At 50.3% G+C, this 27,705-nt stretch overlaps 1 protein-coding gene across 3 annotated transcripts in view; it reads right to left on the bottom strand.

The window, feature by feature from the left end:
• Window positions 1-274: 274 nt before the first annotated feature.
• The window catches only part of LOC140898207 (uncharacterized), a 31,741-nt gene continuing 4,310 nt past the window's right edge, over window positions 275-27,705 (bottom strand). The window contains exons 3-6 of one of the 3 annotated variants that reach the window (XR_012154918.2): window positions 23,082-23,156; window positions 22,620-22,853; window positions 9,347-12,458; window positions 275-5,147 (exon numbers count right to left, since the gene is read on the bottom strand). Coding sequence is in view for 2 of the 3 variants with exons in the window: in XM_073311695.2 (XP_073167796.1) it covers window positions 10,279-12,458; window positions 22,620-22,853; window positions 23,082-23,156 (2,489 nt within the window). In the remaining variant the exon portion in view is untranslated. Of the gene's footprint in view, window positions 5,148-8,731; window positions 12,459-22,619; window positions 22,854-23,081; window positions 23,157-27,705 lie in introns of those variants that run through there. The other 2 variants (XM_073311695.2, XM_073311699.2) reach the window with 2 other exon arrangements.

The following is a 27,705-nucleotide window of genomic DNA, read 5'->3' as shown; positions in this document are numbered from 1 at the left end:
GGGGGGGGGAATGAGATGAAGAAGCCTAGGTTTCTCTGTCACTGATTATCACTTAGACCCATATTTTCAATAGACAGAGAGCAGTTCTCATTGCACCAGCAAGCTCCCCAGTGCATTGCTATAGTCACACCAGTGCAAATTCCCCTAGTGTAGCCAACCCCGAATAGACCAGGCACTGGCTTAGCTTCTCCAGGGCTCAAGGATGTCTCCTTTAGCTCTGCTCTCTTCTTCAGCACGTGGCAACAAGGAGTTCCAATAACGCAGCCTCCACAAGGTTGGGGACAAACAGATAAAAAGGTTGAGTTTATTTATTTACAGGCTCTAACGCTACTGCCTGGGCTATTTACAGAGGGTACAAAAGCATAGCAAAATGAAAACAGGCTCAGAAAACAAACAGCAACACTCATAAAAACACTCCGAAGCGCCGACACACAAGTATATAATACAGGACTATCAAAATGAAACTTGTTTGCTTCTATAACCATCAACCAGCTCCGCATTTAGGATCCTCATCCCGGAGATTGGATGTTCCCATCATCCCTCACCCAGGCAAATACGCAGCCTGTCCTGCCTCCGCTGTCCAGGAGGGACATGTGAGAGCATTTAGGGCAGGTACTGAAGACTTGTCAACATGGGAGAGATTTCCTGACATGGCTATTCCACTCCGGTCTAGTTTAGCTATTCCATCCTAACTCCCCCAGGTGGACACTCGTCCAAAATAAAGGTGTTTTTATTTCGGAATAATTACATGGAGTGCTGACTCCAGAGTAAAGTCACTTTTTATTTCCTAATAGTGTGTCCATACTGGAGTGTTACTCTAGAAGAGCTATCGTACAATAGTTATTGTGCTAAAGCTACGCTAGTCATATCTCCTCCCCCTCAGACAAACTCTACGCTGGGCCAGTCCTTCGGCCTTCAGCAAAGATGCTGAACCACCAAGTGCAGTATTGCTCTCAAGAGCAGCTTTTCAGGGAGCAAGGATGGCCCAGTGGTTAGATCACTGGCTTGGGACTCCCCAGCTCTTGGTTCAAGTCCCTTCTCTACCACCGCCTTTCTGCATGACCTTGAGAAAATCACTTAGGCCAGGTCTATGCTATCAAGGGCTTGTCTACACGATGCAGCTTTTAGCAATAAGCCTGTGTCGACACAGCTTTATTGCTAAAAGTCAGCGTGTGTGAACACTGTATCGGTATTTTGCTAGCACTTTTGTCAACAAAACACTTTTGCGGGGGGGCTTTTTAAAGTACCCATGAAAGACAAAAGTTTTGTTGACAACGTCGCAGTGTAGACAAGCCCCATGTTTTTCCAGCAAAGCTTTGCCAGATGGGAGTGAGACAAAATTGTGTCCTCAGAGCTGTGCCGGCAAAACCCCCACCTAGCCACAGCTTACCCTGGCCAGCGAGCCCTTTTGCTGGCATACTTTATGTCGTTCGAGGAGGTGGTTTAACTATACTGAGAAAACAGGGAGGTGGGGACTCAGCCGGGATCGCTAGAGTGATGTATGTAGTGTGGTCTGCCCCATAGCATCTCTGTGCCTCCATTCCCCATCTGTAACATGGGCATGTTAGTCTTTGCCTACCTCACAGTGGTGTGTGAGATGCTACAATGAGAAAAGGGTTAGATAGAGTTTAAATTTGCCTCTTCTTCCTGCATCAACCTATTCCCCATGTATGTCTTTTCTGGAGCAAGTGAATAAGTTTTCCCTACTTTATACTCCGGATAACATGACTCAGAAGGGATATAGCGAATTACAGACTCAAAGTGCAGGGCAGATGTTACACAATTCACCCTCACAGTGCCAATGCAAGGTGGGTGGGAAGCACTGTTATCCCCCTGCCCTCCCTATTTTACAGATGGAGAAACTGAGGCAGAAGGCAGCAACAATGACTAACCCCACCCCAGACAGAGATCTCTGGCAGAGTGAGGATTGGAACTCAGGGCTTCCCCAGCCCAGCCCTGTGCTCAGTCCCCTCCAGACCAGACCAGACCAGACCATCCCTCTCCCTGGCTTCGCATCTGGCTCGTGCATCATCTCCAGAGCTAAGTCCAGTTGCAGACTAAGTGTCAGTGTTGACGATACAGAAAGAGCTCAGCTCCCAGGCTGAGTTTGAGGGGCTTGCATTTAAAAGCAGGATCTTTCGACTTCTCCACTGAGGAGTCACTGAGAGATGATAAACCTGATACAATTTTGCAGTCACTTTCCCAAGTTAGAACTGCACTTCAGCTGCCTCTTTATTCCCAACAAGAGAACACGCAGAGTGCATTTCTTTGGCAGTGCATGTGGCTAAAAATCTTTGTCACCTGCCCATCCATTTGCATCCCTCCCTTTTTCTTTCCATGACCTGGCTTAGATTTCCTATGGCCCCAGGACACATTTACAGCACTGCCAATCCCAAGATGTTAAAAAATTCAAGAGTCAAGCTCCAAATATCATCAGTCTGATTTAAAAAATCAAGAGGTTCTTTTTAAAAAAAAATCAATTTAGGGATTTTTATTCGCTTTCCTGTTTCGGAGCCTTTAGGTTCATACTCAGGGCCCATTTTCAAGTTTTTCTCTTCAACCACGAAGGCTAGAAAGTGTTTTAAATGAAAGGTCAGATTCACCCCTAATTACATGCCTCCAGGAGCTGGGGCTTAAAGGAAAACACCAAATGTCACGAGACTCATGCTAAAATTGTGAGAGTTGGCAACCCTATGTTTAGCATCATTCGGCCCCATTTTCACGGCAACTCATTGGTGTGCAAAGTCATTGTATTATCTTGGAATAGCAATGCTACAAGGACCCTGACACTAGGTCTGCTGAAAAGGTTTAACTAGGGAACAGGAGTTTTTTGGTCTGGACATAGTATTCCAGTAATGCTGCCTACAGAGGTGTCACAATCTCTACCATTCACTTTAGTGAGTTAAAACCTGCTCCTGCCCTCGGAATGGAGGAATTGTTACACTGGATTAGGGCTCCACGTAGCCCCGTATCCTGTCTCTCACAGCCGCCAGCGTCAGCTGCTTTAGACAAAGGTGCATTTATACAATTCCCTGCCCCGGGGGAATTTTGTTCCTCACCTCCATCAGCCAGTGACTGGCTCATGCCCAGGAGCAGGAGCGTTTATAACATGCCCGCATTTTTCACTTTGGTCGTGGAATGGCAGAGCTCATTACCTGCAGCAGGCCTACTTTTTCTGAAGTGACTATTGATTTTGGTTGCCTCCATTTTTGGAAGCATGACTTGAGACCCTTTCCGGGGACTGCTTTTCAGAGAGTGGGGACTCAGCACCTTTCTGAAAACCAGGCCACTTTCAAAGGCGTCTTAAGCCACTTTGGAAAATGTAGCCCATTCATGACTAAAGTTTTTATGAAACACTTATTGCTGTGGCAATGGGCAGAGTAGTATCTAGCGGGAATGAGTTCCACAGGTTAACTACACATTGGGTATAACTACTTTTTTCTTTTATCATCTTTAAATAGGTGCTTTTTCAGTTCCACCATGTGCCCCCTATGGTGGTTGTGTTATGGGAATTGCATGAAGGGGAGCACCTCGCTGAACCGTTCATTTCCTCCATCATTCTACCTCACCTCTACACTAAGTCCTGACCTTTATAAATCTATCCAAGACCCTGATATTTTTCTTTGCTCTTCTGCATCACGTCTCTATTTCTGCCATATCCTTTCTCCTATGTGTGGAAGACAGTTGGCCACAGTATCCAAGCCGGGGGGGGGGGGTTGACCCTTTAGGACGTGGCCTTAGGGCCTGGGATTTTCAAAGGCAAGTGGCGTTGGACCGAGCTGCCTAGTTTTGCCATTGATTTCAGCGAGAGCAGACTCAGGGAATCATTTCAGAAAACACCCTCATTACGTTTCCAGTGACATTCTCAGTACAGCCTTCTGTCTCCTTCGGCTGGATGTGGTTCAGCGCATGCTGTTTTGTGTATGGTGCTCCCAATGGTACTGCAGCAGTAACCCCCCTGCTCCCAAAAAACCTTCTTCACAGTGGGCCAGTCCCCACTCTAGCAGGCTCACCACTTTAGCACCCCAGCAACAGGTCTGCTGCTGTCGGTAGTGGCCTCGTAGACAGAGTTGGTCCATGGCTTGGGTACACCTCATACCTCCAGTTGCAGACAAATGTATTCCCATTCAGCCCTGGCGCCTCTTTGCTGGCCACCCTTTGAAACGCCACATTCCAAAGGGAAGCACCAGCAGGCAAACTGGCTGGTGTTTCCAAGGACTGACAGTGCCATGGAGCCCTTGGCAGACACGGTACTGATCTACCAGTCCATCGGGCTTTCTGACTGGGTTCAGCTTTCAGATCCCTGTAACATGCCCTCAAACTGTCCACAAAGAGATATGTTTCAGTTTTTCTAGGGAGACACCTCTGATGGCCTCTCAAAGTCACTGGCACGGAAACCCTGCATACAATTTGTACCAGCCCCTTTACTGAGCAGGCAGAAGCATCTGCACTATGCTTCCATCACCAGCAGAACAGCTTTCATTTTTTAGCACAAGAGCTCATTCTAGCATCAGCCTTATGTGCTTCCCCAGAAACAGCAGTGACAGGTGAAAAACTCCTGTTTCTTCTTTCAATTTGCACCATTCACAAACTTTCTTGAAGGCACATAACAAACCCACCCCAGATAAGGCATCCCTAGCAGTGTGTTTACAGAATAACTGTTTAAAGCTGTGGAGGTTATTCTTCATCTGTCACCATCACCCTCAGGTGAAAGACCAACAGCTGCTGGAACAGTCTCTCTGCTCATGACTGTGACAGTCCTGTGGCTCTTCCTGACAATGCCATCCCTCGAGATCTCGCTCCTTGTCAATGTACTGTTCCTCCTGGCATTGATACTTCTGTGGTTGTCAAGGGTTCCACTCCATGTGTAACACTTCCAGTTCCAGCTGCAATACCACACACTGGTCTCCCACCAAAAAACACCCCATCCTTATTTATTAACAAGATCACGAGTCTGAATCTTTTGGTCTTCTAGGTCACACAGGAGGTTGAGTCTCAGGTTGCACAAAAGCCTCTGTTATGTAAGCCATAACTCTCCTGATGCAGTTCTTTCTTGATATCCCGTGTCTTTCCACCTGTCTTTCTATTTAACAGGCCTATCTAAGTGTCTGTCTTCAAAGCATCCTGTCATTGTGGCACCTAAGATGCTAGCACAAAATTAAAGGCTGTAAATAATTTAACATCTAAGTTTAATGTTTGTCACTTAATCAGGTCAATTGATTTTATGGTTCCTCACCATATACATGAAATCAAACTTCAAACCAAAAACGACAAAAGTTTTCTTCTGTCACTTCAAGTGTCTGTTTCTTTAAGAACAAGGAACTTCCTGGACCAAGTAGCTCTAAATATTCTAACAGAACTCTGGATCAGCTGGCACTTGCATTCTGGTTGGAAGTTTCCCATTCTGATGATACAAAACCCATTCATAGACTCCGTGGGAGGACTGTTTTTTTCACTGGGCTGTGGGGTGTTTGTACACTGAAGCACCAAACCCCACTCTGTCAGAAACAGACGCTCAAGCCAAAACCCAAATTTGAAAGTGCTTGGGGATTCCAAATCTCATTTTCCTTCTCTTTCATGACCCACAAAAAAGCTAGGATCATCCCAAAACAACACAAGAGTCCAAATGAAGCCTGGTTCTTTAGTCAGCTGTACAATACAATTTTCTGGGTCTTTTTATGGGAGGTTTAAAAACATATTTAGGCCCAAATTCTTAGAACTCGGTGCCTAAACTGTTAGATATTAGACAGATGTTTCATGCACTACTGAAAGGCACTCAGATGCCACTGTGATGAACATGATATAAAAACCACTAGAGTAGAATAGTAGCAGGGGGTAACCGCGTTAGTCTGTATCCACAAAAACAATGAGGAGTACGGTGGCACCTTAAAGACTAACAGATTTATTTGGGCATAAGCTTTCGTGGGTAAAAAAACACTTCTTTACTAGAATAGAATAGAATTCTCAGTTGGAGTTTTTCACTGCCTTCAGGTCAATGACAACACTAATGTACACCAGCTGAGGATCTGGCCCCTATAGCCATATGAAGGCATCTAAATGAAAGCTGCCTGGTTCTCAGGGGCACTGGGCAGCCATAAAGACTATCAATGTCAAGGAGAAGCAGCAGTATTTCACTTATTACTATCATGGGTGTAATGCTTGGGGCCCCAGTCATGGGCCAGGAGCATAGCACCTCTGAAAAATTAGGCCACTCATTTAGGCTGGAGTTTTCCAAAGATGTGATGATGTATGCAGTGTTGTTGTAGCCGCATTGGTCCCAGGATGTTAGAAAGACAAGGTGGGTGAGGTAATACCTTTTATTGGACAAACTTCTGCTGGGGAGAGAGACACGCTCTCGAGCCCCAGGGAGCTCTCCTTCAGGTCTGGAAAAGGTACTCAGGGGAAGTCTACACTTAAAACTCTGCATCGGCGCAGTTGTAGTGCTTCAATGAAAACGCTCTGCGCTGACAAGAGAGCTCTCCCCGTGGAATAGTTAACCAGTGACAGCTATCCTGCCAACATAGCACTGTCTACACTGGCATTTAGGCCAGGACAACACCACCCCTGAGTGATGCAGTTATGCCAAGGTAATTCTGCGGTGCAGACCAGGGCTCAGAGCGTCACAGCGAAGTACAAGCTCGAACAGCTAGTTCAGCATAAGTCGTTAGCCACTATTCTAAGGGACCATTCAAGGCAAAATGTGACTAACACCGTTGAGGTCACAGAACAAGAAGGGGGTTAGAGGGTTACATAAATAGAACAAGCCATGAATCCAGTGTCTTTATCAAGACCATGACTTTAGGTGTCTAGCACAGTGATGAATTTAAACGCCCAGGCTCATGTTTTGAAGGTGTACAGCAGGCTCCTTTGAGGATGAGGCCTGAGAGGTCAGCTACGGGGGGATCACTTTGTGGCAAGTGTTCACTGGTGATAGAGGTTTTGTCCTTTATCATTTTTCTGTGTGAGCTCATTCGAGAGTGTAGTGATTGTCTGGCCAGTATAACTATGTCGCTGAGGGGTGTGGATCATTCACACCCCTGAGTGATGTACTTATATCAAGTAATTCTGCAGCGTAGACCAGGGCTAAGTTTCCCAGATCTGAAGAAGAGCTCTCTGTAGCTTATAAGCGTGTCTCTCTCACCAATGGATGTTGGTCCAATAAAAGATATTACCTCACCCACCTTGGTTCTCTAATGATTTAATGAGTTAATCTGCATGCTTGCAACCACTCTGCACATCATCATTAACTGCAGCTTCTGGCAAACAGAATGTTGGGAATCATTAAGACAGGGATTGATAATAAGACAGAAAATATCATATTGCCTCTTTATAAATCCATGATATGCCCACATCTTGAATACTGCATGCAGATGTGGTCGCCTCATCTCAAAAAAGATATACTGGAATTGGAAAAGGTTCAGAAAAGGGCAACAAAAATGAACAGGGGTATGGAACGGCTGTCATACAAGGAGAGATAAGACTGGGACTTTTCAGCTTGGAAAAAAGACAACTAAGAGGAGATATGATTGAGGTCTATAAAATCATGACTGGTGTGAAGAAAGTAAATAAGAAAGTGTTATTTACTCCTTCTCATAACACAAGAACTAGGGGTCACCAAATGAAATTAATAGGTAGCAGGTTTAAAACAAACAAAAGGAAGTATTTTTTCACACAATGCACAGTCAACCTGTGGAACTCTTTGCCAGAGGATGTTGTGAAGGCCAAGACTATAGCAGGGTTCAAAAAAGAACTAAACAAATTAATGGAGGATAGGTCCATCAATGGCTATTAGCCAGGATTGTGTCCCTAGCCTCTGTTTGCCAGGAGCTGGGAATGGGCAACAGGGGATGGATCACTTGATGATTGCCTGTTCATTCCCTCTGGGGCACCTGGCATTGGCCACTGTTGGAAGACAGGATACTGGGCTAGATGGACCTTTGGTCTGACCCAATACGGCCGTTCTTATGTTATCTTCTAACACTGCGGTGCCCCCAGCAATGATGGGGCAGGACATGAGGCTGCACAAACCTTGGCAAGCTGCAGGGAGTCGGGTGGGTTGTTGAGTGCTGGAGAGAGCGTCTCGGTCCTGTCTGAAGGGTGCTGAAAATGCTGGGGGGGATGGATCCTGAAGTATCAGGGCTGCTGTCTGGGAGGCAGCCAGGGGATCATGTGGCTTGTACTGAATCCCCTCATATTCCATCCCTGCCAGCTGGGCCCTCTGCTGCTGCCTTCTGCTTTTCCCATGCGTTCCTTCCCTGCTGGGATCCAGCGCCAGGGGATAGCAAAAGGCAAGCCAGGGAGGCGCCTTGCCTGCTCACGTGTGGCAGAAAGAGGGAGCTGAAGGCAAACACTTGGGGGTGGGGGGGGCGCATGAAATTCCAGCTGGGATGTGGGAATACATGACAGCAGTTGCAAAATGCAAGGGTGATTTGGGATATGCTGGACACTTGGTGGTTGGATACACCAGCCTAAATATGGATTTAAGTAGTCTAAAGTATTTGATGCTACCACACTGACTCTTTAGTCTCTTAAATGGTCCAGGGCTGAAGGGGAATCTCTCTTTGGGTATCAAGTAGTGTGCTCGGAGGGTGGCTAAGTCCAGATCAGTCCTCCCTTCTTCATTACAGTACAGCAGGTGTTTAAAACACAGCATTCTCCTCTACGAGTAACAGGAAAATAGATTTTTAAAAAATATTTACAGAGTCTAAAACTATCACTGGGCTATTTACAAGGTTACAAAAATTTTTAAAAAGGAAAATCGAAACAGACTTGGAAAACAGAGTCGCAAGAGCAGTCAGAAATAGTAATTGATCCAACATGACAGCAGAAATATGGGACAAGCCAAATGAAATTAGTTTGAGTGATAACTGTTACCTAGCTTTTCAGTGATGATCCTAACTAGAGGCAGTCAAAAAACAGGGTGGAAGGGGAGGGGAAGCAAAAAAATAATAAAAATAAAAATTTCAGGTCCAGTTTTCAAAATTTCATTCTAAAATTTGCACAGAAGTTTTGAAATTCCAGACAATGTTGGCCACGCTCTAGAGATGTTCAAAAAGAAAAAAAAAAAGGAGGGGGGAGGAATTCACAATCAATGTTGGAAAATTAATTTCTTCTCTTTTCTTTTTAATCAAAATTCAAAAGGTCAACATAATTTTTCATCAAAATATGACAAATGTTGACCAGCTCTAACCTTAACCTTCCCCTGCCAACCTATGCTTAGTCTACAAGTATGGAGATGCCAGCACTCCAGTAGCCCATGAAGTCAACGGCTCGGCTTGCTAGGCTGTTGTGTCTCTGGACACTTGAACCTCTGCAGGGTAGGGATTGAATTGTTCATTCCACTCACCGGAGGAGCATGGGACTTTGCTGCTGCTCTCAGCACAGGATGCTTCCAGTCTCAGCCTATCTGCCTTTCCATTCTGGCCTGGGCCTCCTAAGAGTCCTTTTACGACAGCACCATGATCCCTGTGGGGATCTCACGGAGTGAAGATAGAGAGGATCAGAGATGGAGAGGGCTCAGCAACTGCCTTGTCCAGAGAGGGGCCAAAGCTGGTGATGAGCCAGGGAGGGGATCTGGTCCAGCGCTGCAGGGCTGAATGAGGATGTCGTGCAGCAGAATCAGAGGGGTCAGTGGTACAGGCATTGAGGACATGGGAAGGGAGAAGGGGAGGAGCCAGTCCAGGGGAAAGGTCAAAGGGATGGTAAGGGGAGAGGAGGTGGATGGCGTGAATGCTGAAGGAAGAGAAGGACTGGAGAAAGACAAGACCAGCTTCATAGCCATGGCCCCACTGCAGTATCACCAGCCCCACATCTTCAAAAAGCAGGAGCCAGGCCCCAAAACAATCAGGAAGTTGGCTTAAAAATACTAATTTCAGCGTTGAGATTATTTGCCTTCTGGTGTCCGAGCCGCCAGGGATCATGTTTTCCTGCTTTTCTCTGCAACCAGGAGGACGAGAAATTTTCTAAGCTGAAATTCTCATGAAAATCCCCTGCTCTAGGAGCTGGGGCTTTAGGGAAAATGCCAAATATCACGAGACTCACCATGAAACTGCAAGAGAGTTGGCAGTGGTGGTGGGGATGGGGGAGGGAACAGGAGTGGGGACAATGTGGGAGTTGGAGAGAACGCGAGATTCATGGGGTACCAGGAGAGGGAGAGTTGAGATTACGGGGTGCCAGGTGGGAGATTGGAGGGGGAGAGGCAAGATTCATGGGGAGTAAGGAGGGAGACAGACAAGAATTAGGGGGAGCGAGGGGGAAGAGAGAGGCTGCGGGGGGCGGTTAGTTTATCAGTGACGAGGCCGGGGCCCCAGACGGAGCAGGCGAGGGGAAGGAAGGGTGGGGGAAGGCGCGGGATGGGAAGGACAGGGCCCAGGGCAGATCCAGTGGGTTGTTGGAGAGGGCGGGGATGGAGATGGGCGAGGGAGAGGAAGGGAAAGAGGGCAGGGAGGGGAGGGGGGTGGAGGAGGTGCCCAGTGGGGATGAGAAGGAGGCAGAGGAGAAGGCAGAGGAGGCCTGCAGGGGGTTGCTGGCAGCGGCAGAGTTCTTGGAGGCGAAGAGCAGTGAGGGTTTGTCGCCGCCGTGGGTGCGCTGGTGCCGGTTGAGGTGGGAGCTGCGGCTGAAGCACTTCCCGCACTCGGGGCACTTGTAGGGCTTCTCGCCGGTGTGCACGCGCTGGTGGATGGTGAGCTCTGAGCGCTGGATGAAGCTCTTGCCGCACTCAGAGCACTGGTAGGGCTTCTCGCCCAGGTGGGTGCGCTGGTGGGTGATGAGGTTGGAGCTGACGCTGAAGCACTTCCCACACTCGGGGCAGCGGTAGGGCTTCTCTCCGGTGTGCATGCGCCGGTGAATGGTCAGGTCCGACTTCTGGATGAAGCCCTTCCCGCAGTCGGGGCAGGCATAGGGCTTCTCGCCCGTGTGGATCCGCTGGTGTTTCACCAGAGCCGAGCGCTGCCCAAAGCCCTTCCCGCAGTCCGTGCACTTGAATGGCTTCTCTGCCGGTGGTGGCGGGGGCTTCCCCGCTGCCAGGCTCTTCCCGCAGTCCATGCACTGCTGGGCACGCAGCCTTGGGTGCAGCACGGGAGGCGAGATGCCACCCAAGCTTTTCCCGCAGTCAGTGCATTTGTGGGGCTTCCCTCCGGCCGCCACCTGGCCCTTGGGACTGGCACCGCTGGCCACATAGCTCTTCCCGCAGTCCATGCACTGGTGGGGCCTGTCACCAGCATGCACCCGCTGGTGCTTGATCAGTGCCGCGCTCTGGCCAAAACAGCGGCCGCAGTCGGAGCACTTGAAGAGTTTGCCATGCTGGTGAGCAGCCAGGAAGCCCTTGAGGTGCTCGGGGCAACGGTAGGAGGCCTGCTCGGCAGCATGGATCTTCTGGTGCCGGTCCAGGTGGGAGCTGACGCTGAAACTCTTGCCGCAGTCGGGGCAGGTGTAGGGCCGCTCGCCGGTGTGGACGCGCTGGTGCCGCTCCAGGTCGGAGCGCTGGATGAAGCGCTTGCCGCAGTCACCGCACTGGAAGGGGCGCTCGCCGGTGTGGATGCGCTGGTGCTGAGTCAGGTTGGAGCTGCGGCTGAAGCGCTTGCCGCAGTCACCGCACTGGTAGGGCCGCTCGCCACTGTGGGTCTTGCGGTGCTTGGAGAGTGAGGCCCGTTGGGCAAAGCACTTCCCACACTCGGGACACTGGTGGGCAGCCACTGCCTCCTCCTCCTCTTCCTCCTCGGCCTGGCAGGCCCGGTGACGGGCCGCTGGGCTGCCGCTGCAGCCCTTGCCTCCTCCGCAGGCATGGTGGCGGCGCTGTTCCCCCAGGTGGGTGCGCCGGTGCCGGTCCAGGTGGGAGCTGACACTGAAGCACTTGCCGCACTGGCCACACTGGTAAGGGCGCTCGCCGGTGTGGACACGCTGGTGCCGCTCCAGGTCCGACTTCTGGATGAAGCTCTTGCCACAGTCACCACAGTGGAAGGGGCGCTCACCGGTGTGGATACGCTGGTGCTGTGTCAGGTTGGAGCCGCGGCTAAAGCACTTGCCACAGTCATCGCAGCGGTAGGGCTTCTCTCCCGTGTGGATCTTCTGGTGCTTGGCCAGAATGGAGCGCTGGCGGAAGCAGCGCCCACACTCCCCACACTGGTGCGGCTTCTCTGGCGTCTGCACCCGCTGTGCTGCCCGCCCGCAACCGTAGTCCTTCCCGCACTCAGTGCAGACGCCTGCCCCCCGCTGCTGCGACAGTGGGGGCTCTTTCCCCTTCTTGAGGCCAGCACGGCGAGTGGCTTTGCCCTCTTGCTTCCTCGGTGCAGGGCTCTTCTGCTGCGGTGGCTGCCCTTCTGACCGGCACTGGCTCCCACTGGCTTTACCCTGGTCGGGGCCCTCGGTTTTTCCTGGCAAGGCCTCGGGTGACTCCGCCTTCTCAGAGCCTTCCTGAGGGGGGGTCTCCTCCTCGTTGTCACTTGGCGCCCCGTCACCTGCTGGAGAACCCAGACACAAGTCAGTCCCTGAGCTGAGGGGGAAGGGAGATTGGCCACGGTAGGGATTAGCCCAGAGAGCTGCTGGGGAGATTGAAAAATCAGGAGCTGAATCCGCCCCACCCCCAGCCCTTCTGAGCTCTCAGTGGGAGGGGACTATTCCCGGGTGTTGTGGGAAACCATGATGGCTGCCAGGAGGATCCAACAGCTGCTGGGGACAATCCTGACCTGGGTGACATGTGGTAGAATGGGGGTGGGGAAGAGGAGGCAATGGGGGAACCACCATTCTGCTTTCATTTATTCTGCACCTCAATTGTCTACAGCAGCCTGCTCACTCTCACTTAAAGCCATCTCTCTTTGCCTTGAGCTGGGACGGTGCCCACCCACTTCTCTGTCCTGTATCCAATCCCTACTCACCTTCTCCTGGCCTGCAGGACTGCCCAACCCAGCCCCTGCCCTCATCTCGCTTCATACCACCCCAATCCCCTAGTCAGAGCTGCACGGAGCACCAAACCTTCCACTTTCCACAACAGTTTAAAGCAAAGGTGGAGATTCCAGGCTAAGTAGCCTTGAAGTCGTGGTGAGAAAAGGCGCTGTGATGCGACGATGGGGGGGGGGGGGGAAGACGACACAGTTAAGGATGGTTGTGACAAGGTTTTGATTTAAAACTAATCATCAAACCCTCTGAAATCCAGACTAACAGTGAGATCAGCTTGAAAACTGGCATACCAGCTATAGTTGCCACCTTCCTAATTGCTGGTAACCAGACCCCTGAGGCCCGTGCCCCACCCCTTCCCCACAAGGCCCCACTCTTGCTCCACCTCTTCCTTCGTGGCCCCACTCCCTTCTCTGCCTCGTCTCCCAAGGCCCTGCCCCTATCTGTTCCTCCTCTCCCTTGTTGCTTGCTGGATTGTCGCCACCTCCCTCCCCCCAACCCCAGCTGGGCTCCCTCTGTTTTGGGGCTGGGACAGCAGCTGCTGCAGCCTGACAGGGAGCTTGCCTGCAGGTAGGAGGCAGTCCCAGCTGAGCAGGAGTTGGCACAGGTTAATGACCCAGCACACACACACACACCCCCCCGCCCCATGGTAACCAGACTGTTGGTGTCCGGTCAGTACATCTGACCAGACACTGCCAAGATTCCTTTTCTTGACTGGACTTTCCTGACAACCCTAATATGGGGTGAGGGTAGAAGTGAGACAAATTTGGAGTCATTTGGTCCAGTGGATCCTGAGAGAGAGAGCATCCCCGGAACTCCCTGTTTGTCAAACATCACCTTTCTCAGCACAGGCAAAACAGAAATGTGGCACAAAGAACAAGCCGCCAAAACCAGCTGCTACAAAGCTCTTAGCCATGCTTCCAGGAGGGGTGGAATGAACCACTGGAGATCTCACAGAGGAACCTAAGGGGTGGGGTCACAAGCTAAGAGCCGGAAGTCTAGGAGGTCAAGTCTCCATTGGTCTCATTACAGTGACAACACCCATTTTTTCATGTTCTCTGTGTATATATATCTTCGTACTGTATTTTCCACTGCATGCATCTGATGAAGTGGGTTTTAGCTCATGAAAGCTTATGACCAAATAAATTTGTTAGTCTCTAAGGTGCCACAAGTACTCCTTGGTTTTTGTTGCTGATACAGACTAACACGGCTACCACTCTGAAACTTGTTAATATTTCGGTGTGCTTCACAGCTCTTATTGACCAAGGGCTCACAACCTTAATCAGAGATGGCAGAAGCTTCCTAACAATGGAGGGAGTTGCCCCTTCCCCCGCACTACTTCTTCCCCCCAAAACCCCTCCCCCTCCCTGCATTCTTACAACCAGTAAAAAGTGGGAGGGCTATTAAAAGGGCTTTTAAAAGTGGTGGCGGGGGCACATAACCACCCCCCCCATTCCGGTGCCCCTGAACTTAACCTGAGGGGAGATAATTGTTCCCCTCAATTTACAGCTATGATTGCTGAGTTTGCACAAGGTCACTTCTAGCAGAGATGGGAAAAGAACCTAGGTTTCTAATACAGCAGCTCCCCCGACTTGGGGCCTGTCTACACCGCGCTGCAGTGCAGACTATGGGGATGTGAACTGTAGAGCACATCCAAATTTTGCATTCTAACTGTCCCATGTAGACTCTGCTGGTGCAAACTAAGAAGTGCCCAGCATGCACTGATGTAATCCTGTTTCAGAATGGACAACGTTAACATAGATTCGGCACCTTTTAGCTCACACCAGCATACGGCAGAGTGCAACATTTTGGTGACCTCTGCAATTTGCACCCCTGTAATCCAGACTGTGGCCCATGTAGACCGGCCCTCAGTCACACTGCCTTTTAGAATGGATTGGCCAAACCTATGTGCTGCATTATTCTCTCTGTAGCCACTTCTCTCCCCACTAGTTCACACTTCCCTCCCTGTGCCAGAGCTCCTGACTCCCAGCCCTGCAGCGCTGCCTGACACGCACCCAGTAAGCCTGTCAGGACATCTGGAGATGCCACGCACATTATGTATTTAACTGATTTGAATATTTGATTAGTGTACTTGAATCTTATCACCATCAGCCCTATGCTTCTACTGCCTCTGAAATGTCCATTTCTTCCCAGCTCTAAATACATAAATTGTATCAATAAGATAATTCCTCCTCAGTTCAGAAAGCTCTCAGACACCCCTCCCTGGCCTCACTGACCCCCCCGTCACAACTCTCCTCAAATCCCCCCTTGCTCCCCTGCCCCTCCCATTATACCCCCTGAAATCTCCTCAAATCCCTCCTTGTTCCCCTTCCCCTCCCCTCATGCCTACCAAATCTGCTTAAATCCCCCCTTGTTCCCCTGCCGCTCCCCTCATATCCCCCAAATCTCCTCAAATCCCCATTCTCCTGCCCCACCTTCATACCCCCCAAATCTCCTCAAATCTTCCCTTGTTCCCCTGCCCCTCCCCTCGCATCCCCCAAATCTCCTCAAATCCCCCCTTGTTTGCCCCTCCCATCCCCCAAATCTCCTCAAATCCCCCCTTGTTCCCCCGCCCCTCCCATCCCCCAAATCTCCTCAAATCCCCCCTTGTTCCCCTGCCCCTCCCCTGATACCCCCCACATCTCCTCAAATCCCCCCTTTCCCTGTGGCCCCTCCCACCCAAATCCTCAACCCCCCTTCTCCCTCTGGCCTCCTCCCCAAATTTCCTCAAATGCCCTCTCCCCCCAAATCCCCCCTTCGCCTGTAGCCCCTCCCCCCAACCCCCCCTCTCCTTCTGGACCCTTCTCCCCCAAATCTCCTCAAACTCCCCACTGCCTCCAGCCCCTGTCCCCTCGAGTTTCTCATAATCGCCCTCCCGACTCCTTAAATTGCCCCACACCCAATTCATCTCTTATCCATAACTGGCGGGGCTCCTCCTGGCTGGGAAATCCAGATCACACCCATGCCCTGCTGCACCATCCACTCCTTCACTCCTGGTGGGAACAGTGGTGTCAGATCAGATCCCTGTCTCTCACTCCCAGCCCTTCTGGCTCCTTCTCTGCCTAGATGACCCCTTGTCCTTCCTCCCTTTCCTCACACTTGCTGGTTTGCGGCACTCGACCCTTGTGATCTCAGTGTCCTACCTGATCCATCTACCCCACATGGCTGTAACAGATCCATGTTTAACACGCATACTGACAAGGTTCGGTGGCCAGCTGCAAACTAGGGGCGAGAAAGTTCCACTGATTTAACTTAAGGTGCAAATTTAAACCAATTTAGTTAAACCAGCGCAAACCTCTTGGTTGGACCAGTGGAGCTTTCATTGATTCAGAATCAGTTTAAATTAAACCAAAATGAGCCCCTCTCAATCCAAAATAAGGGCTTGTCTACCACTGAAAGTTAATTTGGATTAAGGTAAAATGTGGCGTACCAACATGGGGACCAACTATTTGACAATTGGCTCTTCAATCTAGCAGAGAAAGGCACAACATGATCCAATGGCTGGAAGATGAAGCTAGAGAAACTCAGACAGGGAATCAGGTCTAAATTTTTAACAGTGAGGGTAATTAACCATTGGAACTACTTGCCAAGGGGTCGTGACGGATTCTCCATTACTAAATTTTAAAATCAAGACTGGGTGTTTTTCTAAAAGCTCTGCTTGAAGAATTGTTTGGGGCCTGTGTTATCCAAGAAGTCACACTAGATGATCCTGTTATAATCTGCAGGGCTGGAACAAGGACCATGGGGGCTCTGGGACACTGATGTCTCCGCATTGCCATGGGAGGCTTAGGCTGGGCTCCCACAGGAGGAGCCTGTGAGGCTGGGCTCAGCAGGACTACTGCCCAGCACGATGGGAGTGGTGGCCTCTCACAGCTCCCTGACTGGCTGATACCAGTACTTAAACCAGGAAGCCATGCAGGGGAGCTGTCTGAGCTACAGCATAGATCACCCGATTGCCTCTGCTCCAGACCCAGCCTGCAATAGTCCAGAGACTGCAGCTTCTGACTCTGGTGTGTCCTCAACTTTGCTATTGGATGGCTGATGTCTGACCCCGATCTCCTGGTAACCTGGCCCTGCCTGCCTCCTGACACCTGACTCTCGGTTCTCTGACTTTCCAGTAGCTGATTTGGCCTGACTACTGCTCTGTCCAGTAGGCCTGACTGCCCTCGTCCCTGTCATGACAGTATGCTCAGACTATCTTTGCCTCTTCCCCCCATCCATCCAACCCCTCCACAGAAGATGAAAGGGGCTGGCCACCCTCCAACCAGCCGCTCCCCCCAGTGGCCTGGGACCTGAGGACCAAGACACCCCTCTGCAGGCGGAGAACCTCGCACTACAGACCCACGCTGTGAGGCATGCACTCAATGCACAGACCCTAAGCGAGCAGCTAGCACACTCATGGGGAGAAGCAGTGACACTCTGTGCCCGAACAAACCACCCATCACCTGAACCAGACCCCGCAGTACCACTGCCCGAATGGTTCGATAGGGATCGTCAGAAATTCTGGGATTTTCTGGACCAATGCAGGCTGCTCTTCCTGTTCTGCCCCGAGCGTACCCACAGACCAGACTAAGGTGAGGCTAGTCATCAGCCTGCTCTTTGGCAAAGTGCTCCATTGGGCTTCCCCGCTGTTGGTGTGGAACAGCCCTGCACTCTCCGACTAGGACGTCTTCCTGCAAGCCTTCGTGACCCTCTTTGATGACCGGCACTGCATCTGCACAGCAGAGTCTGCCCTCCAGAAGCTTTGCCAGGGGCAAGAGCCGGCCACCTCCTACATCTCCCATTTCCGACGGCTCGTGGCTGATGTTGAATGGAAGAAGTTCAGTTCCACTCGGGACTCAATGACGGGGTCAAGACTAACTAGCCTGCGTTGAAAACTGATCCACCTAGGCACCTTTATTGACCTTGCCCTGTGCATTGACTCTCAGCTGCATGAACGGAAGGAGGAAAGGAGGGCTGGCCCGACACCCCACACCTGCCCTCCATACCGAGGCCGGCAGAACTGAGCCTTGAACCTGTGTAGGTTGACCGAGGTCGCCGACGTCTGATCCCAGAGGAGAGAGTGCATCGACAACAGCTGAACCTCTGTTTTTACGCAGGTGGAGGGGTGGAACCAGGACACACCTTTGCCTCCTGCCCAGATCAGAGTAACTTGGGAAATGCACCAGCCCAGGCCTGGCGGAGGTGTGTGTGAACTCCATGATCCAGAACGACCCCCACCCTCTAGTAGAGCCCCACCTGGGAACCATGGTGCCTCTCCGCATTTCCAGTTGCTACTGAGATTGCAGGTCTTGGGGCAGGCACAGTAGATCTCCCTATAGCTAGCGATGATAGACTCCGGGACTGCTGCCAACTTTATAGATGCTGAAGCAGCCAAAACCCTCTAGGTCTGGCCAAAACCCACACCGGATCATGCGGAGATGATTGATAGGTCACCTTGATTGTTGGGACCAATGATTCAAGAGACCATCCGTAGTGGAAGGGCACCGAGAAACAATGTGATCTTTGATGTGATCTGTTCCCCATTCTTCTTGATAATTCTTGGCATTCCTTGGTTGGAGTAGTATGACCCATGTACCTCCTGGTGGTGGAGGAGCATTAGCTTCTCCTTCGAATATCGTCAGAAAGCATGTCTCCAATGACGCAACCAACCCCAAAATGACCTGCACCTAGGCCCCAGGATGGAAGGAGACTCTCAGAAGCAGAACACTGGATGGCAGGGTCTACCCAGATGTGAGTGGCAACAGGTCAGAACCTCAGCTTCCCTGACAAATACCGTGACTACCTGGATGTGTTCGAAAAGAAAAATGCAGACTCACTACCCCAACACAGAGACTTTTGCCTGATAGACCTACATGCCAAGCAAAGATGCCCTACCGGCAGATATACTCCACATCTGAACCACAGCTGGAGTCGCTATGTGTGTATATCCAGGAAAACTTCACCAACAGCTTCATTTGGCGATCCAGCTCTCCAGTGAGGGCACCAGTCCTTTTTGTGAAGAAGGATGGGTCACTAAACCTCTGCGTAGACTATTGCGCACTGAACCAAGTGACTATTCATAACCGGTACCCCTTGCCCCTTATTCTGGAATTGCTGGACTGCCTGAGGATGACCAGGATCTTCAAAAAAACTAGACCTTGGAGGAGGGAGCATACAATCTAGAGCACATAAGACCTGGAGCCAAATGGAAGACCACTTTTTGTACCCAATATGGTCACTTTGAATACTTGGTGATGCTGTTTGGCTTAACCAGTGCTCCTAGAACATTTCAGCATTTTGTGAACAATGTGTTCAGGGATCTCCTAGACCAGTACGTGATTATCTACCTCGCCCATAAACTGGTATTTCCTGAGAACCTGGAGCAGAACTGTCACCAATGTCCTGGGGAGACTACAGAAGTATGGTTTGTATGCCAAACGGGAAAAGTGCACCTTCAACCAAACCACCATTTGATTTTTGCAATGCTTCATCTTCCCAGAGGGAATTAGGATGGATCCACAGAAGGTGGAAGCCACTTGCAACTGGGCAGCACCCTGAACCCTTCAGGAACTTCAGTGCTTCCTGGGCTTTGCAAATTTTTATAGAAGATTCATCACTAACATCTCTTCTCACTTAACTTCCCTCCACCGCAAAGCTGCGTGATTCACTTGGTCACCCAAAGCCCAGCTCGCTTTTGACCAGCTAAAAGCTGCCTTCACTACGGCCCCAATCCCAGCACACCTTGACCCAATTTGTCCATCAGTAGTGGAAACAGGTGCATCCAACATGGTGCATGGAGTGGCACTCTCGCAGCAACTCAGACCCCCGTCAGTTCTGCACCGTTGTGCAATCTATTCCCGAAAATTTACCCCTGCCGAGACAAAGTATGGACAAACAGCTGCTCACCATAAAAACTTTATTTGAAGAATGGCATCACCACCTGGAGGAAGCTCAGCACCCAGTACAGATCTTCACCAACCATAAGAACCTCAAGCACCTTCCCAAAGCCTGAATGTTGAACCGGAGGCAGCTAAGTTGGGTCTTGTTCTTTTCTTGGTTTGAATTTACCATCACATACCACCGGGAAAGCAAAATGGGAAAGCTGATGCTCTGTCACAGAAGGGGGAATTCTACCGGGGAAATGAAGAACTGACTTCTGAGCTTCCCTACCTCCTCAAGCCCGGTAACTTTGCTAATGCCACAATTCAGCAAGACCTGCTCTCCCTCATTCAATCCTCCCCGAAAGAAGACCTGCTTGCCCAAGGGACACAGCCCATGCCACCGTGGCTAAGGTGCACCATGCGGGATGAGATAACATACTTCAACGAGCACACATATGTGCTTGTCAGAACACCCCTGACTGAAGCTGTAATGGCTGCGCCATGACATTCCAATGGCAGCTCACTTTGGCCACCGGAAGACCTCCGCATGGTTGCCCGTTTTTTCTGGTAGCCCCACACGTGGATTGAGGTCCAAGCAAATGTGGACTCCTGTGAGTGCTGTGCACGTACCAAGATACCCTGAACCAGAGCCCTTGGCGCCTTAGTACCCCTGGAGACTGCAGCTAGTCTTTGGTCCACCATCAGCCTAGATTTTATCATGGAGTTCCCCCTGTCAGATGGCACACCATAGTCTTAATGGTTGTGGACTGCCTGACCAAAATGGCCCACTTCATCTCCTGCAACCAGCTGCCCTCTGCTGAGGCTAAGGCCCAACTCCTACTGCATGATGTGGTCCAGCTACAGGGACTCCAAGCCACATAGTTTCCAATAGACAGCCACAGCTCCCCTCTCACTTCTGGTGTGAAGCGTTCAGGCTATTGGACATCCGCACATCCACCACCAATGCATACCACCCCCAAATAAAAGGGCAAACTGAACAGGTGAACCAAATACTGGAGCAGTACTTGAGATGCTTTGTAAATTATCATCAAGATAACTGGTCCATACTCCTGCCTTATGCAGAGTGTTCTTACAACAATGCTGACAATGCCTCCACGGGTTGGAACCCCTTCTTCGCTAATTACAGATTCCATCCCGGCATTACCAGCAGCCTCCCCGACCCCAGCCACCACCAAGTGGATCCAACAGATCCATCTCATTTAGGAAGAACTCAAGAACCACCTAGAAGTGGCGAAGGCGGCCTACAAGAGGCATGCAGACCATCAGTGACAAGAAGCTCCAGTATTTACAGTAGGCCAGAAGGTATGGCTTGCCACCATACACCTCCAGACCAGGCAACCCACTTGCAAATTGGACCACCAGCTCCTTGGACCCTTCCCAACATGCCAGCAGATTAACCCCAGTTATCTTCAAACTCCAGCTTTCCGAGTCTCTCAAAATACACCCAGTTTTCCATGTCTCCCTTCTGAAGCCCTACACTGAGCTTGAACCACACCACTGCCTTCACCAGTTGATATCCAGAGTCATGAGGAATGTGAAGTGAATGCCGTCCTCAATTCCCGATGGACACCTGTATTATCTGGAATGGCTATCGCCCTGAAGAATGCATTTGGGAGCCTGCCTTCCATGTCTACAGCCCCCATGTGGTAGAAGAAATCCACAATGCTCACCCAGACAAGCCTGGGCCGGCACCACCCCAAAGGGCTGGAATCTGGGCCCAGGGGGTTCTGGGCCACTGACACCTCTGTCACCACAGGAGACTTAGGCAGGTTTCCCATGAGAGGACCGTGTGAGGCTGCGTTCGGCAGGACAGGAGTGGGGGCCCCTCACAACTCCCTCACTGGCTGATAACCAGTACTTAGAGCAGGAAGCCATGAGCGGGAGCTATCTGAGCAACACCACAGACTGCCTGTCTGTCTCTGCTTCAGACCATGCCTGAGACAGACCCTAGACTCTGGTTTCTGACCCTGGCTTGTCCTTGACTTCGCTACTCAATGGCTGTCTGTAACCAGGTGCCTGACCCCAAACTCCTGGTAACCTGACCAGGCCTGCCTCCTGACACCTGATTCTTGGTTCGCAATCTATCCCGTCTCAGACTCTGACCGCCTGACTCTTGCTCTGACCACTAGGTCTGACTGCCCTCTTTCAAGTCATGACAAGTCCCTTCTGGCCTTGCACTCTATGAACTTAAAGCTATTCCAGAATAACTCCATTTACACACAAGCCCAGAGTGTGTCTGCATAATGGTTCACATTGGTTTAATTAAACCCATTTAAAAACCAATTTAGTGCAACTTTGCTGTTTAGACATGGCTTAATTTTTGCCACGTGGGCTAATTTTAGAGCACTGGATCTCAGAAATCCCTTGATCAATTGCCTTCAAATTTTCCCCACTCACCCAACAATTTTCAAGCTCATCTAACTTTATTTGTATAGAGATTTTACAGAGAGACACAAAACTCTGGCCAGATCCTCAGCGGGTATAAATCAGAGTAGGCCCATTTCAGTCAAGAGAGGTATGCCAGCTGGGGATCTGTCCTTAAAACAGGGACTTAGCTACAGGTTAAATATTTAATAACCACACACACCTCAATGCTGGAGGAACAGGGTCATGAACCCAGATCATTCTGCTCCACAAACACAGGCCTTGCCCATGTGAGCTAAAGGAGAACCCCCACAAGCTGTAGCAGTAGTAGGTCTCTTATTTTCTCTGTCGGCCCAGTCACTAGAATATAACACCACTCAGGTACAAATGCACATACACAGCACCTTGCTGCTCTCCACGCCCCAGGCACCTCCTCCCTCCTCTCCATTAATGCCCCCTGCCCTCCCATCTACCACTGACCGTCCTTGGCACTCCTTGTGGCTTTCTTGCGGGCCTTGCGTTTGCCCTCCTGGCTCTGCTCCCTCACCAGCTCCCGCAGCATCTTCTCCACCTGGCTCCGGCCGGCCGTCTGCAAGATGAGACCCAGCTGCCGACGCAAGTCAGGGGTCATCCCTCCTTCGCTGGGGCCAGCTGCGGCTGAGTTCTGCACCTGGGCTGGCTCCAGCTGGCCCTGCTCTGACTCCATGTCTATACCTGAAAGGGAGCCGGGCTGTCAGCATGCTGCTCTGAGGTGAGGGAAAGTGAAGATAGCCTAGAGGGGTCTGTGTATAAATTAGGAGTAATGCACTTGGATTGCTGAGGCTGATTCCCTGTGTGAATGAGGAGTGTTCTCCATGGACCACCCCTTGATTTACCCTGAGGAGCACTTCTGTAGCGTGAAGAATGCACAGGTGTGTTTCAACCCCACCCAGAACAACTTACCTGACACCAATCCTCTCCTCCTGTGGGACTCGGCGAAAGCGGTTATCCGGGGCCAGCTGATCGCAATCTCCTCCGCTAAGGGAAACACGGATTGGACTGGCATTAGAGGGACAGCACAGACATCAGAAGTGCTTAGATACAAGGGTGAAAACCCAAACGCAGATCAATAAATGACACAGGTAAAGGAGACAGAGACAGGTGATTAGATGAGATTTTCATGATTTTAAGGCCAGATCACACCTTTATGATCATCTAGTCTGACCTCCTATATCACACCGGACAGAGAACCTCTCCCAGCCCATATCTTGTGGTTGAGCTAGAACAACTTTAGAAAGAGATCTAAGGTACTTACACAGCCCCCATTATCAGAACATCTGAGCATCCCATAGCCTTCGCTGCTCTCATCCTCACAACACCCCTGTGAGGTAACACAGTGCTATTATCCCCATGTTACAAATGGGAAACTAAGGCACAGAGAGACTAAGTCCCTAGGAAAAAAATCTGTAGGAGAGCAGAGAACTGAATATGGGTCTTCAGAGTCCCAGGCTAACACCCTGACTGCTGGACTATCAACAGACAGCCACAGTTCATTCACCGAGCCCAAGAAGTAAAGACTTCACCACAGGCCTATGTCAATGTTCCAATGGTTAATTCCCTTCTCTGTTGAAAGCATGCCCCTTATTTTCCATTCGGACTTATCTAGCCTCAGTTTCCAGCTGCTGGATCTCCGCCTGCCTTTGTCTGCTATATCAAGGAGCCCATCTGCTATTAGAAATCTCCTTCTCAGATCGGTACTGGTAAACCATGATCAAGTGACCCTCTTTACTTTGGTTATCAGCTACACAGAGGGAGCTCTAGACAGCTAAGTAGGGAGCTCAGCATGGCAGGATCTCAGCTTGATCCTGTGCTCTTTGAATTCGATGGAAAAATCTCCACTGATGCAGGAACAGACCTCTAGAAAATACGAGTCTGAAGAACTTAGCCCAGCTACGTGGATTCCAACATGGCTTCCTACCAGCCATGCTAATGGAGGAAGCTGACGTAGCGCCCTTTTTCCAGAAGCAGGAAAATCAAGAGGCTCCCTTTTGGCCCAGGAATCTGTGAATCTAGGATGAATGGGCTGGTTACAGGCTGATCGCATCCCTTAGCCTTGGTTTTATCATGTAGGCCAGGACAGATGCTCCTAGTGACTAATAAGCAGTGTGGCTGCCTCATGGATAGTCCACTGGACTGGGACTCAGAAGACCTGGGTTCTATGCACAACTCCAGCTGACTGGGTGACCTTGAGCAAGTCACTGCCTTCTTCCATGCCTCAGTTTCCCCAGTTGTAAAATGGGGATAAAAATAGTGACCTCCTTTGGCAAGTGCTTTGAGAACTCCCGTTGAAAAGCGTGCAGTATTGAGAGACACTGATACTCCCTGCTCTCTCTGGTCACTTGGTGGCTCTTGCACAACATCCTCTGCAATGCTGAACAGTCATTGGATCAGGTGGAGTAGCCATGCCCAGAGCTATGCAGCACAGGCACCTTGGATGCAGCAATCCCCTTTTTCTTATTTAATTTGGCTCCTGAGCAGTTAACCCAAATGGTCCATTCCGCCTCCCGCCACCACGGCTGTCAAAATAGCCAACAACCCCCACGCAGTGTGTGATGTCAGTGGGCCATCCCAGACTTGAGAGCTATCGGGGCAGCTGAAGAAACCGGCTCTAGCTTTTAGGACCCAGGTCAGCAAGGCACTTAAGTAGGTGCCAAACTTTAAGCGCATGAGTAGGACTCCAATGGGAATACTCATGTTCTGAGAACCATGCACATGCTTAAACACCTGGCTTTACTTAGGTGCTTGAACAAGGATTTAGGGGCTGAATTTTAACCCAGTGATTTTAAAGAGGTGGCGGGTGTTATCTCCTATCTTCAGATACTAAAATGTAATGGGAGGCTAACATCATTCCCAAAATACACAGCCTCAGATCTGGACCCACGGCTCAGTATGTTAAACGGTTTGCTAGGACATATGACCACCTCTGAGACAGGCTTCATTCCCTTTCTGCCTTTACTTATCCCTCCTTCTGTAGGGTACAGAATTTGGGTGATATCCCTTTAAATTGCTTGTGAGCACTCACAAACATGAAACTGGATTAATCACACACATGTGGCTATTTCATGGTGTTGCTAAAGGGCAGAGTTAAGGTTGTTTGAGTGACTTAGCTGTGCATTTCTGTACCTCAATGTGTGTGCTGGATTTCTTTTTAAGTTTAACCTTAACTGAACCTCCTGGAATTATAATGCTTGGTTTTTCAGATAACATCCTTGTAATGTATCTTATCCTCAATTACTGGTATGTACTATTATCAACCGTAACTTCATCTGGATGTAGTTTTTAATCACACCTTGCCACAGAATTGTGGTTCAGAATCTCAGTGTTCATTTAGATAAAAATAAGTGTTGAAATAAGTTCCTTATGGTTGCAGAGAGCCCGAAGCAAATGAGCTCTCAGCTACTTCACTTATTTGGATCAGGGCCAGGTGGACTCCTTCCTTCCGTGGCTGTGAATATGGTACTTTCTCCAAGACAGCACAGAGTTCAGCATCTGGCTGCAGCTGGATACTGTTTTTTGTTTCCTTCCCCTGCCGGGACCTGTCTGCAGCTGCCTCTTGCTCTCTAGTTTTCACCGCAAAGGACAGTGAATTGGGTTACAGCACAGGGGACTAGGAACCGGAGCTGGAGTCCTTCTTGCAGCCATGAAGAGGAGGAGGAGTGAAAATTGCAGGCTGGTAAGTGAGGCAGCTGGGAGAGATATGCTTCTGAAGCTGTTGGCTTCTTCCCTGGCACAGATGGGGAAGAAGGGGTCTTTTAATTGTATTATCTAGATAACATCATGGGAGCGGAGCTGGGCTGCTTGGAGAGCACAGCAAAGAAATCCATCCTTGGAAATTACTGTCAAAAATAACCACTGGTCTCATTGACTTTAGTCTCCCCTCAGTTGCTGGGTTGAGTGTACGGGTGCCGGAGGATGCTGGCAACCTGTGATATACAGGAGCTCAAACTATGATCTGATGGTCCCATTTGGCCTTAAACTCTGTGACTCTAAAGGGATATCACCCAATTCCTAGCCATTTCCCCTTCTGACTGAATAGCCCCATGATTTTTTGTTACGGTTGAAGGAAAGTGAATGATTTTATAAGGCAGACAAGGAGAGGCAGGCTAGCCTTATGTTTAAAGGCGTTTGCCTGCAATTCAGGAGAGCAGGGTTTCATTCCCAGCTCTGCCTCTGACCCCTTCTATAAACTGCCTTACCGCTTGGTGCCTCAATTTCCCCACTTGATCATCTTTCTTGTCTATTTAGCTCTTCAGGGAGGGGCTACCTCTTACTGTGTGTCTGTGCAGCGCCCAGCGCGACGGGGCCCTGATTATTTCAAATCCTACCTAAGGCTTTTTATACCCACATCATTATTTTTTATACTACAGAGGCTCATAAACACCTCTGCTGGCTCACACCTGCATAAAACTACAGCTGCCAAACATGGCGAGGTTAAAATCTGCAGCTTGAGAAAGGGCTGTTGATATCCAGGGTAAGGTCACGGAAAGCCACAGTCTTCCTGGAGGCCCCTAGCTCTCAGCCCCTGTTGAGAACTAAGGTTTAATGAAAAGCAGCTGAGCCTGGAATCTGGCTAGAAGGCTGAGCTGCCCTTTTGTCTTGATCTACATTTCGGCCTCTTCAGAATTGTCATGCTGCTCCTATGCAGGTTGGAGAGCTCCAGGCTGCTCTCCGGGGCTACACAGATGGAACTTCAAGAAGCCAGATCCCCAGCTCGTGTGACTTAAAACAGCTCCACTGAAGTCAAAGGCCTGATGCTGATTTATACCTGAGGAGTATCCGGCTTCAGTGGCTTACTCCTAATTTACCCCAGGGTGAGCAAGAGGGGAATGAAGCCCAGTGGGAATTTTCTGTAATATTTTTATGAAGCCTCAGTATGCTTCAGTGTCCCTCTGTACATTGCATCTCTCCCCAATGGGTCCCAAAGGGTTAATGCTGCTCCTGGAGCACCGCAGGAGGCATGTGCGTGTCACCACCTGGTCTGGGGGGGAAACGGTCATTAAAGAACAGGCTGAAACTGACCCAAATCAGAGGATCCAGCAAGACCAAGAGATGCCCCAACCACTGAACAATGAACAGCAGGAAAACCCAGCCCAACGGAGCTGGAGAACATGGTGTCAGGTGACTGAAAGCAGGCGGCTTTTTGGGGGGACTCAGGAGCCTGGACTGGGGGACAGGAGAAGGATGGGTCCACCACAGCTTGGCTGGCCCATCATGGACACAGCTCTTTGGGCTGCCCTAAGGACTTCCACATTCTGTAGCCAGGGGACTAATAAATGGTACCTTGCTTTGCAAAGGCTGCCTGTGTCACTACCAATATTCACTAAGCATTGCATCCTGAAGGGGCACTGCACAGGCCTCCTCCAGGAGTTTGTCTGGGCTGGATTCACTGCAGGGAGCCCTGGAGAGAGAAAGGGAGCACTGGTGCCAGTGCCCCAGGCTGGGAGTCTTGGAGGACCCAGTGGAGCCGTGCAGGACCTTGGGGCCCAGCCCACTAATGGGGTCATTCCCAGGGGACTGGAGAGAGGCT

This window comes from Lepidochelys kempii, chromosome 14, assembly GCF_965140285.1.
Source record: "Lepidochelys kempii isolate rLepKem1 chromosome 14, rLepKem1.hap1, whole genome shotgun sequence".
In the NCBI taxonomy this organism is placed as follows: Eukaryota; Metazoa; Chordata; order Testudines; family Cheloniidae; genus Lepidochelys; species Lepidochelys kempii.
Note: the sequence above shows the minus strand (reverse complement) of the source record. Positions and strands in the feature narration are given on the sequence as shown.